The following is a 14,355-nucleotide window of genomic DNA, read 5'->3' as shown; positions in this document are numbered from 1 at the left end:
TTGTCTATTCGTCCCATTTATTTATTTATTCAATCATTTATACCAGTATGAACTCATGGATATATATCTTATACTGTGTTATATTCCAATATTTATTCATTTGGCTGCTCAAACTGTTGCAACTTCGGCCATTGGGAACTCTCTCAGCGAGCGCTTGACTTCTTTGACTCACACACCCATCATTATGTCTGTTTCTCAGCACTTTCTTTCTTTATGGTGCTACAAGGTGCTCCAGGCTCCTACTGATACTCAGTCCTAGAATCAGCCATTTCTCCAAGAAGCCATGGTTCCTTTTAATGGAGAATGGCGTGAAGGCAAGATTTGGGCCTCGGGTGTGCTCACTGCTACTAGGGCCAAGAAGGTTTTTAAAGAAAAGAGTAGTTACCATTATAGGTTGTATTAATCTCCTTGGGGTATGGGGGTGACTATGGAATATAAACCACAATTCTCTGGTTTGTCTCTTGAACAATAATAAGATGTAATAAGTTAGAAGATATGATATAGGATAATTACGGCAAAAATGAGTATGTTTTGAAAACCATAACGCTCTGCAGAAATGTAAGGTATTATGATTTTAATCGGCTCTAGGTAAGGCCCTGTGGGCTCCTAGAATTTGAGTCCATGAGTCAGTCTGGCAACAGGAGAACAAACGGAAGGGAGTTTCACTGAGAACTGACCATTTATCTATTATTTCTTTTGTCTTATCTGATGTTTGGTCCTTTTTAAAACTCTGTCAAGTTATTACTTTGCATCTCTACTTGCATACTGCTTTTGGCCAGAGAGTCATAAAAATAAAGCTAACAGTTTCTTTTCTGGAAAAGAGCACAGAAATAAAGTTGTTTAATATTTGAAAATAACCTCTTGGAATGCTGAAATCTTGGATGTTAACCTTTCCTTTCCCCCACAAAATTCTCTGCGCAAAGGTTGAGGGGCAAGAGCACAGGGAATGCTAGAACCAGAAGCAGAAACACAAAACTGATCTTGGCATCACACTTATTTGGCTGTGATGAGCATCTCTATATCAGAATCACCAGGACTGGGGCCAGCCTGGTGGCACAGTGGTTAAGATCACATGTCCCACTTCAGCGGCCTGGTGTTTGCTGGTTTGGATCCTGGGCATAGACCTATGCACTGCTTGTCAAGCCGTGCTGTGGTAGGCGTCCCACATATAAAGTAGAGGAAGATGGGCACTGATGTTAGCTCAGGGCCAGTCTCCCTCAGCAAAAAGAGGAGGATTGGCAGCAGATGTTAGCTCAGGGCTAATCTTCCTCAAGAAAAAAATAAACAAAGAAAGAACAACCATGACTAAAAATGACGATAAACTAAGTTGACAGCTTGGCCACAAAAGTCTAAAGGAGCTTATATGAAAACAGAGTAAGGAAAATTTTACTGCTGAGCAGTGGATGTTGGGCAGCCCTCTCCAATGTCAATGGGAATAGTTAGGATGTGACAGTAGAAAAAAAAAAAAACCTAGACTTTCAGATCATTAAGGCCTCAAGGCTCACGTCACTTGTATCTTCCACATTCTAAAGAGCAGCTTAATCTCAAGTCAGAATTTAAAGATCACCTGAGGAAGATGTGAGAGTCAGCAGGAGAGTCAGCATGGAAACAGAATGAACTTTGACTAAGTTTCATTACCTACAAAAATGGGGGAAACATGACCTACGCTATAGGGGATTAAACGAGACAGCACAGCAGACAGCACCCGGCTCGTGGCAATTTTTCAATGTTAGGTGTTGTTTCTGGTTATTTAAAGATAAGTAAAATCTGAACCAAAACACTTAACAAAGGCCATTTACTCAAGAATTTTAAATAACATAAAACACAAAAAGATAAAGTGGTTTACAGAGGAAGAAATGTAACCTTGCGTGAGTAACTGATCTGTCATTTACAAACTGCTGAAATAACACAGCTTCAATCCCTAACAGCCATACAATTCCAGCCTCTGTTTGCTGTAGTGGGAACAGCTCTGCTTCCTGGCGGGTACACAGTTACTTCCTTGCTGCTCACGAGCCCTACTGCATGTTTATCTTTCTAGAAAACCATACATTTTCTGAAATGATTATAACAGCAGCTGAACTTTGATCATGTTCCTTAGCACAATCAAAAAATATTCTAGTATATATTTTTAAAAATGGCAAAATGAATAAAAATACTGTATCATCATGGTTTATTTTAAGCAAAAGCTTTAAGTTCTCTTATTACTACGAAATGTGATACTTAACATAAACCAAAAGACATTGTTGGGGTATGGAATGAACAGCAGAAAAACTTAATATTGACAATTAGATATTTGAATTTGAATTGTCTTCAAATTTTGAATACAAAGAGTTCAACCTCACCCCAGAATTGTTGGCAATTAAGAAAGTTGGTTTCAGTCAGGTATGGCCATACTGTGCTTAGTGGAGTATTAAGCAACTGAATATTGTGCTTGTAACATACATCTTAATACATGGTATGAATGTGTTTAAAACTAGATAAGGACATAATTGCAATCTGTAATGCTCTGAATTTCTATCGCATTGACTATATCAATTATATAACACACACCTTCTGAGACGACTGAAAAAGGAGCTAAGGAGAAGCAGATTAGAAAGATGGGTTCTGAATCAAATCACATTTTATCTCCATCAGGGAGATGAAGTGACTTTCGCAGCTAATTTACAGATAGTAAGTAGCAGAGCTAGTAACTGCAAATCCAATTCTATTGCACTATTTCACTTTCCTTCTCTGAGAAAGGAAATACTGTTTTAGCCACTATTTTGCTGTCTTCAAATGGCGTTTAAGAATGATGAGAGGGAAAAAGTACAGATTCTTGAAGAAAAGCTTTGGCGCTGCAACCTGCTCTTTCTGCGAGGCTCCTCAGTGCAGGAGTCGTCAGCACAGAGAGTGGCTGCCTCGCAGGGACAGCAGGACCAAGAGGAGTGCTGTGTTCCCGGGGCTTCCTTTGACCGGTTCTGGCCACAGGGAGATGTGGGGTTGGGGAGAATGGGGACACGACTGGAAAAGACAAAAGGACTCAGAGCTAATGACGCTCGTTCTAAAAAAGGTAAGTAAGCTAAAAGTTCACCTGCATGGTACTTATTATCCAACAATCAAAAGCATTACATATTTGATTTCTTTGAATATGTACCATTCAAAGAGCATAAGCACAGTGCATAGGTATTCTGACTCTAAGGAATGGCCTGGAGTTAATTGGAAACATAAGTCTTCAGTAAGGAGGTTAATAAAGTTGTCATGCGGTCAGGGAGGTACATGATATGAAGCTAAGGATTCTATTTCTTTACCTTTTTCTACTTAATATAAGTTTTCACAAATACCTGGTAAGTAGTTAAATAAAATACATAAAGCACCTATAAAAATTATATTTTCATAAAAGAATAATATCAACTAGATCATTTATGCTTTTATATCACAACTCTCAGTAATTTCGCCCATCAGTATTCCTAGGGGTACCCCAATGTTAAGGCTATAGCCATCATCTAAGACTGTCTTGTTTGGGATACAGGTTGGCCGCATATAAGAAACCGAGAAGCCACTGCCGGTCTTGGCTTACAACTCCAGCCCTATAAAGTGACAATAGGCATACCCTTTTTGCATATCCCCCATTCATCTTTGACATGTAACAAATCATGTGAATCGGTAAGATCTGACAGAACAACATTAAGAAAAACATTAAAATTTAAAAGCAGAACTGTTCTATTATTGGTGTTAACTGAAATCTGAATACTTTAGCATCTCTGGTTGGAACGACAGTCTTGTTTTTCTCTCATCAGTGTGTGAATTTTAGTGTGAAAAATATTAAGTTTCTTAACACAAAAATTTTTCCTATAAAGAACAAGTTTTAGAGAGGTTTGCCACAACGTTCTTGGAAGCAAAGTAGAAAAATACACCAGCTGAAAGACAAACAGTGAAAAGGATTTAATTGTTTTCTTTTGATGGAACGATACGCAAGCTAATATTTACGTGCAAATAGCATGGAGACCCTGTCTCAAAAAGCATAAGCTAAGCACAGCTACTGGGAGAATATACCTAACAGAAAATCTACACGAGAAAGCAACCTTGGGGCATCTCTTCCATTCTCAACTCACAGTAGGCTGTATACACAGCACCATAAACTTTGAGCTAAAAAGTACATAATTTAAACTAGTAGTTGCTTACTATTATGAGCCAATTAATTTCACTTTTACCTGAGTCTATAACAGACCCTTAACTGGGTGTCCTGTTCCACAAACATGTGAAACAGCACAGACTACAGAAGAGCTTGGTCTCTGCTGCCAGAAGTCACAGGTTCCAATCCTGGCTCTTCTACTCACTGCCTCATGACATGGGCAGGCACCTGACCTGTTCCATCATCTGTAAAATGGGAATAACAATAATTCCTACCTCATAGGGTTGCTAGAAGATTAAATTAGTCAATGCATGAAAACCATTTAAAAGAGTTCCTGGATGTAGCAGAGTTCAATAAGGGCCAAGAAGGGTCAACTGGGGAGCTGGGGCAGCATCAGCACACCTTCCTCATCTCAGGAGGACAACTCTGGGGCATGCTCCTCTGATGGGAGACCCAAGTGCCACTGGCAAAGGACAGCCGGGCTGGGCTACATAAAGTGCAGGATCTCCGGGCTGGCTGATTTGTTTTACAAGCTTGCTGTGGCATTGGGCCTGGATAAACACACCCTTCTGGAAAGGCTGATGGAAGGAATCTCCATGGGAGCAGGATTTTTGCATACGTTGTCTTTCAATGCTTCACCTTCACACTTACAATAGTGCCTGGCGACAAGTAAAGCTGAACAAATGAAGAGCTGAAGGAAAGATCTGGAGCTCTGCTAGAAAGGGCAATAGGTATTTGATGGAACAGATCTAAACAAGGAAACAGTTACAGCAGACCCATTACTATCAGGACCGACTACTACAAGGGGAACAACGTTCCTCTAATACCAGAAGTTATTTCCTAAATGCAGTCTTGATCAGACAGTCAGAGGGATCACCTGCAAGTATGAATGCTGATACACTGAGAAAGTCCAGTAATATCCACATCTTCCTTAAATATCTGTGAGCACATTTTATGGAAAGTCATGATGGTCAGTTCCATTTACAATTACATTTTCAGTGAAAATAATTAAATTTAAAAATTACCTCCAAAATTACATAGGAAAACAAGCATTGTGATACCTCAAAGAAAAGATTTAATTAGGTTCTAATTTTTCAACAGGTAAAAAATCCAACTTGATGCCTTGGAATTCTAGCAAATGTATGGCTAAGCTTTCAGAGAAAGAAATTAAGGAATAAGAAATAAATGAGTTCTTTAGGCTAAAGAAATACATTGTGACCTATTAAAATCTAAAGGCAAACACTCTGAGAATTTATGACAAATTTAACGATTTCCTATTAGAGTGTTAGTAACATTTTGAAATGTTATCCTCGCATTCTAAATAAATCACAGTAACTAAAGTTTAATTTGCTATTTGGGACAATGAAATAGATGCTCAGAACAAAGTACATAGCTGAAGCATCAGTGCTTTCAAACAAAAAACGTGTGTGGAGAAAACATGAAACAGCTTTCATTATAGATGGTGCAAAAACATAACTCAAAGTGCCGATACTAGGACATATAACCCATAAAACCCTAAAAAAACAACGGATCACAGGAGAGTTCGCACTCGTTGCTTTGTTTACCTTGAACCATGAGCATGGGCTCCTTGCCCCCGCCGTGCGCCAGCATCTCCCTGCGGTAGCGCTCTCCTGCCGCCCTGGGGGGACAGGAGACTCTGTTACAGGCACCTAGGCACACAGCTGGCTTGGGCCCCATCACACTTGTCTCAGTGTGAAGCCACACTGATGTCACATTCAGAAAAGCTGCCACCACGAGACAACTGGCCCTTTATTATTTTCTTGCTTCTAAAAATCTAATTCTGATTTTTACTTATTCTAACAAGTAGAACCAGGTGTGATACATTTACTATAAAAGGATAACTATATTTTTAGCTTTATGTTTTGTAGCAAGCAAACTCTCTTCATAGAAAGGATTATTTAATGTATTACAGAATAAGTAAAAAATTATATTCTATTCTCCATCATCTTTAGGATTATTTTAAAAGTGTGATTTGAAATCATTTATGGCATTCTTTACTTTCCAAAAAGAATCTGGGACGGCACCCAACAGAGAGAGAAAAATAGCACTCTGAAATAAGAGGGAAGGCAAAAAGGTGGCAGTAGAGGGTTAATTAGACCAGGAGACCCTGACTAAGGACAACAGCTAATGGAAGAGACAACTGACTCTTGCACGAACTGGTGGGGAGGACAAAGGGGGAAGAGCTCATTCTCACTGTGTGACGCTGTCAGCTGGATTCTATAAGGAACACTGTCTACAATACGTGAAGGCAGATCGTGAAGACTTCTGTTGTTGTTGTTGCTGTTGTTGAGGAAGATCTGCCCAGAACTAACATCTGTGCCAATCTTCCTCCACTTTGCATGTGGGTCACTGCCCACATGGTGACATCAAACAGGAATCTTGGTTACATCCTGAAGGAGCGCTATGGCAAAGTGTGGCAGGAAGCAGGAAACGTGGACAGAAAGCTGGGCCTTCTGGGAGATGAGGTGGCTGGGAGGCCCCACCTGACCTCTGGTCTGGGGGCTCAGTAAGCCCTCCCCGCCCGGCATGGAGCGCCCTCCCCTAAGTAAACTCCTGCTCGCAGGCCTCCAGCTGCTGGCCTGCCTCCGCTCCACGCTGCCTGGCATCCTGATGAAGGGGGCTTCCAGCCCAGGGATTCTTCAGATCTGAGATCAAGAAGGATCTTTTGACAGAGGTTAGGAATTTCCTAGTCCAATGAGTATTTTTACTAGCTTACTTTTACATGTCTATAAAAATACGGCAACTACATGTCTAGGCAAGAATGCATACAAAACAAGATATAAATACTTGGAAATACATGTATTTAATAGTATGTGGTTTTCTAGTAAAGCATAGCTCCTTTAAACAAGATAATATTTTGCCTATTTTACAGAAATCTCCAGTAAAGAATTGTAATCCCCAAAATTGATTTACTGTGGTCAATTCTGGCTTTAGATCCTTTGAAAATAATAAAATCTGAAAAGCAGACCAAATGTCTGCAGTGTGCAAAGGGCAGAAGAGAAAATAACATGTGGGTGCCAGGCTGTAAAACATTTAAAAACTCTATGACATCACATTCGAGTTCAAAAGATTCTGGAACTGAATGTGACTATTAACTGCTGAGAAAATCCAAACCCATGTCAAGTTCTAGGGAAAGCTGAGGGGTGTGGAGGAGGCAGGAGGGAGCAGGGACTAGAATTCGAGACCTAGATGATAATCTTGGTCCAGTTTCTACCTGTGCAGCCCTAACAAATGCGCTGTCCTCTCTGAGCCTCACCACTGTGCCAAGGCTGCTGGGACAGGAAAATGACACGCCATCTGGACACCCTAGGGCGCTCCAGAGTCTAAGCTGCCACTAATCACAAACCCTGAGAGCAGTGAAGATAACAGTCACCAGCCACGGCTGCCTGAGAGGGATGTGGACATGTATTTATTTGTGTGAAGAGGAGAAAAAATGTTTTAAACAACTATTAGACCAGATCCTCATTAGCGGTTTTCTTTCAAAGGAAGCTCCTTCTCAGGATCCACGAAACCGGACCTGACTTCCCCGTGAGTCCCACTTTCAGAGGAGCCCGTGAGGAGCCTCACAAGGAGGCTCAGGCAGGGAGCAGCAGGAGCTCTCCCGTCCCCCGCCCAACAGGGCCTTCAAGATCCCGGGGAAAGGGGGCTGCCTGTCCCAGCCCCCAGCTCCTCCACGTCCTGCCTCCGCTGTCAGGCAGAGTGGGCATCACGTGTCCCTACAGGAAGCCACCTACCAGGTCTTCCCCATGGAATCAGTCCAGGCTCACCACAGGCACCGGCTAATCTGATGGCATCCGCTCTGGGAGGGGCCAGGGGGTCCCCGCACACGCACATTTGTGTAGTTTCTACTGAGAAAACTGCAATTGTGCTGTCTGAACCACTGACCATCCTGATGGGAGACATGGCAAGCGAGGCTGCTCAGGAGGGCCCTGGAAGGCAGGCCGGGTGGGCGATGCAGGGCGGGGCTCTGCAGCTACCCACTCCCTCAGTGGCCGCCACTGCCCCCATGAAGGGGAGCTGTGGACAGAACGGTCGGCAGAGCCCTTCTTCAGACTGCCACCGTCTCCCATGGGGAGGACCTCCCCAGGGAAGAAACCATCCTAAAGTCTGGCAAAGGGGGAACTTTCCAGAACAAACTGGATGCAACTGTCAATAAAGTTTCCAGGGGTACTGCTCCCAAATGAAAAATAGTAACAAGTCCTCTGTTGGGCAATAAAGAAGAAATAAGGTGTTCACGTGAGTGAAACTTCAGATGTTTGTGCTAAAAATAAGGACGCTTGTGAAAGTGACAGGAAGCACTGCGAGCAGCAGGGTACCAACAATAGGGGAGGCTGGGAAACGAAGAAAACCCGCAGGAGAGGCATGGAGACAAAGCAGTCGAGGCCCATTTCGTGCAAAGTGAAGAGCCCTCATGCGAGGGTCCCTGCGGGCAGACAGATGGCACACACCCTGGCCGGGGCGTGGGAGCGGGCGCTGTGGAAAGGAAGCCCAGGGCCCGACCTCTGTGAGCAGGAGGAGGCTCAGCCGGAGGCCCGGGGTGGTTTGGGCCGTGCCGAGAACGCCTCCTGGGGCCTGAGCTTCCCCAGGCTCAGGCTGTGCCCCGAGCTGCCGAGGTGCTCGGAGTCTGACTTTGGATCCAAGGGTGGGGGATTACTGAAGTTGAAGAAGGGGACATTTTATGAAGTCCCACCCCTCTTATTACCTGTTAAAAGGATCCTGTAGAAAACATTCCTTCCAAACCATGGAAGCTACTGCCCTGGACATCAGGTAGGAGTAGTATTTGGCACCGTAGCCCACGAGGTGGCTGAACCGCAGCTGCCAGGCCTGCCAGGAGAGAAACACAGCACAGGAAACAACTAAGTCTCCATGTTTTCAGATATTTATGAGAACGCAATGGAAGCACGCAAGGAAATCTGCAAGTGTTTTAGTTTAAATTTCACTCTAGGGAGCCACATCACTCATTAATATTAATATTCTTTCATGTTTCATACAGTTATGGGCTGAAGTGTCCCCTCAAAATTTATATTGAGTCTTAACTCCCCAGTACCTCAAAATGTAACTATTTGGAGATAGGGCCTTTAAAAGGTGATTCTGTTAAAATGAGGCCATTAGGGTGGGCCTTAATCCAAGAGGATTGGCATCCTTATAAGAAGAGGGACAGACAGCAGGGATGGGCCTGCACAGAGGAAAGACAGCAAGAAGCCGGCCACCTGTGAGCCACGGAGAGAGGCCTCTCCTGAGACCAGACCCAACACCTCACCGTTCTGTGCAAGTCCAGCACTGCCGGGGTTCATTTCCGTGGTAGCAGTGTGGAGAGGGCCACCCAGACGTGGCGGCAAGTGTGACCATGATGCACCAGGGCTGGACGTTCACCTCTATTCTAGCCTGCCGGGAACACCTGGCCATTGCAGCAGGAGAGGGCATTTCGGGTGGCACTGAGTGTGTCCTTTCTTTTTGAAGACCAAGGTGTAGATATTATAAGAAAGGCCACGTGAGTTTTCATGGAAGAACACTCTTCCACTAAAAAGTTCTTTTGCTATGAATTCTCCATACTAAAAGCTGAAAACGTCTCCATTCCTTCCAGCTGGAAGGAGGAGGGTTATTCAAGTGCAAACGCACAAGCTGACCACAGTGCACTCACGGCAAGATGGCTACAACGAAAGCTCGGACTGCCAAAACCATCTGCAAGACATATTCATGACTTTAAAGCTTTTACGCTTCTGAGACAAATCTGACCTGCAATAACTACTGTCTTCTAATGTATGCTTTATCTGACATGAAAATATTTTGAAAAAAATTAAAGCCTAAGTTTTTAAACTAAGATAATCATTATCTAATAAATCTTTTAACTCCCTGGAAAATAACATATAATTCTCATCACAAATCTATAAACTAGATAAGCAAATTCTACCTAACTGACTAAGAAACAAATATTAAAAAAATAAACGGTTCCTTGATCACAGTGGTGTGGCAAATTTCAGAACACACTCTAAGTCCTGTATCCAGCACACAGTGACTTTAACGATGACGTCACAGTGCCAGTTACTCCCTGGGTGTGGTCATGCTTTAAGACAAACACTTTGCCTGGACTGGGCAAAGGAGCTGCTATAAAGGAAGGCATGCTGCAGCACTCACACTAATTTAGAACACGAACATCTCAGGAATATGATATGAATAATTATCCTCAATATCCACGCTCCCCTTTTTTCAAAAAGGATACGACTGGAAGTAAAGTGGGCGCCTTGTGAGTTGTGTCCTTTCCTCCTTGTGGTGGGCCACATCAGGCTATCTGTGAAGGGGAGACCCCAGCGATGGGGGAGCCACAAGCCAGGAGCGCGGTCTGTGACTCCACATGGCTGCCACCAGTGCTGTGCGGGTGTGCTTGCACAGCTGTTAGTTTGGGTCTGTTCCAGTAACAAGCCCTGGATCCTTTCTAATTCACCCCAGGCACAGGGGCTGCCACCGGGCAGCACCATAAAGACAGGAAGCACTGTAGTGCTGAGGCCCTAGGAGCTCAACTGTGGCCCCCTCCTGCCAGCAAGTACCCTCAGGGGACCGTGTGGGGCATGGGGAGGTAGAGACAGGCTTTCTACCCTGTTTATATTCAAGTGGTATTTAAACTGAAGGCAAATAGCCAAGGATCATCAAAGGGTCAAATTCCCTTACAACAAACTTTGAGTAAATTTTTAGTCAAAGGGGTGGGTCTTTTGGAGTGCATTTATAACACACACATAGTTCTGTATACTCCAGCATATTAAAAGAAGGGATCTATGTCAGTTTTTGTATGATGCTGGAATCTTAATGGACCACTGGTAATCTCTCTCATATAAAGGCACTGGGACGTGATGGTATATTTTGTAATGGAATACGGCCTGCTGCTTTGATTTGATTCTGTACTCCTACTGGCTCTCACGCTATCGATGATGTAAACCTCTCTTGGGGTGGAAGCCCCAAGACTGGCAGCACACAGCTAAGGGGCTCTGTCTGTGAAACTTTTTCTTCTTGGTATTCTGCCAAAACTAGTTTGGCAGCCTTTGCAGTACAGAGCAGAGCTTAATTTTGTTTAGATTCGAGCTGAATACAGTTTTATTTTGTCTTGAAAGCAGGCCTACTTCAATAGTGACAGTTGATTTGAGCTAAGAAATTTTAAGTTCCTTAGTTTCATCAACTTGTAACTGAGTTCTCACATAAATAGAGTAACAAAAATAAGACCTTTCAGAAGTGTAGAAAGAGACATCAGGATCTGTGCACTGCAGCTTCCCGAAGTGCCACAGCATCCGCCTTTCACCAACACCCCGAGCTGGGTACAGACATTCTGGCACAAGGCACACTTCCCTGTGTCTTGTTCTTTAATCACAGGTTTGAGTGCAGCACTACACCCTTTCCATACCTCAAGACATACTAAATAAATTATACCCACCTGACACCTTTCATCAGTGGTTTATAAGTTTATGGCAGGCTAAGACCTACAATTCCACTGCTGCTTGACCACAAAGAGCCGAATTCCTGCTAATTCAATCTAATATTAAGTACTCGTTACCATTTCACTTATTCATCACGAAAAAGAAAAGACAGCATTTCATCTGAAGCTCTGGAATTATGCTATCCTCTTCCTTTTAAACTGAAGTTTTCCTCTACCTCAGGCACATCTGTCAGATGGACAAAAGTTTCCACCCTTGCTTCAAAGTGTACTGTGTGGACCTGATCTTAAAAACAGAGGACTCAATTGCCTTTGCAGTTTCTCTTTTATTCTGACTAGAGGTGTAGATCTTCCAAGTCTAACACTATCCACAGGCATGGCTATTAAAAACTTTTCTTGGGGTTGGCCCCGTGGGCAAGTGGTTAAAGTTCTATGTGCTCCATGTCGGCGGCCCAGGTTCACAGGTTCAGATCCTGGGTGTGGACCTACTCCACTCATCAGCCATGCTGTGGAGGTGACCCACATACAAAATGGAGGAAGACTGGCACGGATGTTAGCTCAGGGCTAATCTACTTCAAGCAAAAATAGAGGAAGATTGGCAACAGATGTTAGCTGAGGGTGGCTCTTCCTCACCAAAAAACCCACAAGAACAAAAACAAAACTTTTCTTGAGTTAGATCATCTCAATGGTCCCATATGAAGTACAAAAACATGTAGCAGACAAAGCAGCCTGGTAGGAGCTCCTGGATACTGTGACTTGCTTTAGAGCTCAGCAAAGGGAACCCTTTGAGGCTTCGTATTTGCTGTAGCCCTTTCCTAACCACAGGATTTTCCTCCAGCCAAATCAGAGCCAGGGCCAGAAATGGAAAGGCAGCAGAGTAGCTGGTTATTTAAGTGAAAAGAGCTGACAACAGCAACTCCATTTTGTACCCTGGACTCCATCTTGTTAAAAACACGAAACTATGCTGACCTTGCTGACCTGAGAAAAGGGAGTTATTTGCTCAGAAAGGACTTTCTGAAGGGCTATGCAAAAATATACTTTTTCTAGTAATAACAAGATGTCCTTGAGTAAGCCAATGAGCTGAACATAAAGTGACCCTCCCTAGCAAATAACTGAGGTGGTTGTTCTGGGCTCTCCTTTTTGCTCATAAAAACTCCTGACTTTTACTCCTCAGGGGGACACTTTTCTGGCTGCTGTGGAACCTGTGTTCCCCGAACTACAATTCTAAGACCCCAAAGAAATGCTCTCCTTTTGTTTTTTCTAAGTTGACACTTACTATCTATTTTCTGTTTCCAACCTAGAAGAGAGACTAGTGCAGAGTAAGCACTTATTAACTGTGTGTTAAATGTTGAATGACTGACCTAATCATTTCTCTTAATTATATTATCGAATAGCACATCATTTCGTCATTTCTAGTTGTATGTGTGTAAATGCATTTAACTACAATTTACTTTAAAATAACCTTATTACTGGAACATTAGAAACTGCATGAGAACAGAAATGACACCCAGTGCTTCCTTAGTTTGTGTCATACTGAACTGAAATTTCCTTAAGAGCAAGGATTGCAATGCTGTGTCCATATGTAGACTCAGCACGACACCTGGAGCACAACAGAAATTCAACAGTTATCTGTTGGATGGATGGATGGGTGGACGGACGGACAGACACTATAGGATTCTTTCACAGTGATGTTCAATGTTACTGACAGATTGGACTTTGACTGAGATGAGGAGGCCAGGAATAATATCTGAATCACAAACAAGAGGATATTAGAAAGCTAAAAACAAATTTTGCATCTCAGGCTATTAATAATACTTTTTTTAAAAAGAATTATTTGACTATATTATTTGATAGATGATTTAAGACTTCTGAGGCTAATTTTGGCACCAGATCTCCAGGTAGTGCTCCCTACTGTGTGATTCAGTCTCCTCCAAGCTTCATAGACTCTAAATGGGCTGGCAATACTATACAAGCTCATAAAGGCCTATTGTTCAAAGTGTACCCATTGTAATCAGAATAACTAAAGGACAGCAAGATAGAAAGCAGCAAACGCCTGAGCTAGTCTTTGTGGACAGACTGTTTTGACTTCTCACATTCTCCATGTACAATATTGTTGGTTTGTGGAACACCTATGATGATCCCAAATCACTGGCATCCAAAATTGCTTAACTATTTCACCCCAATGGAGAGCAGAAGGAGATATTCTCCTAACTGCCTTCTCATGTTCATATTCTCTCTCTCTTAATGTGTGTTTGTATATATTTTCCATGAATGAATATAAACTAGTATTTCTAATTTGATAAAATTCCCTAGTGACATTTTACAAAAATCAAAAGGAAAAATTAAAAAATATCTTGAGACCAATGGAAATGAAAACACAACATACTAAAACTTATGGGATGTAGCAAAAGCAATTCTAAGAGGGGTGTTTATAGCAATAAATGCCTACATTAAGAAAAAAGAAAGATCTCAAATAAACAACCTAATTTAACACTTCAAAACATTAGAAAAAGAAGAACAAACTAAGCCCAAAGTTAGCAGAAGGAAGGAAATAACAAAGATCAGAGCAGAAATAAATGAAATAGAGACTAAAAAAGAAACAAACAATAGAAAAGATCAATGAAACTAAGCTGTTTTTTTCCAAAGATAAACAAAACAGACAAACCTTTAGTTACACTCACTAAGAAAAAGAGAGAGAGGGGGGAATCAAATTAACAAATTAGAAATGAAAAAGGATACAACAGACACCACAGAAATTCAAAGGATTGTAGGAGACTACTATGAAAATTATTTGCCAACAAAT

General features: G+C 42.4%; 1 protein-coding gene across 1 annotated transcript in view; it reads right to left on the bottom strand.

The window, feature by feature from the left end:
* MIPEP (mitochondrial intermediate peptidase) overlaps positions 1 to 14,355 on the bottom strand; it is a 190,195-nt gene that overhangs the window by 18,950 nt on the left and 156,890 nt on the right. Inside the window, exons 17-18 of the mRNA XM_046664650.1 lie at positions 8,835 to 8,956; positions 5,677 to 5,750 (exon numbers count right to left, since the gene is read on the bottom strand). Coding sequence (XP_046520606.1) covers positions 5,677 to 5,750; positions 8,835 to 8,956 — 196 coding nt within the window. The remainder of the gene's footprint in view (positions 1 to 5,676; positions 5,751 to 8,834; positions 8,957 to 14,355) is intronic.

Source organism: Equus quagga, chromosome 6 (assembly GCF_021613505.1).
Source record: "Equus quagga isolate Etosha38 chromosome 6, UCLA_HA_Equagga_1.0, whole genome shotgun sequence".
Lineage (NCBI taxonomy): Eukaryota > Metazoa > Chordata > Mammalia > Perissodactyla > Equidae > Equus > Equus quagga.
Note: the sequence above shows the minus strand (reverse complement) of the source record. Positions and strands in the feature narration are given on the sequence as shown.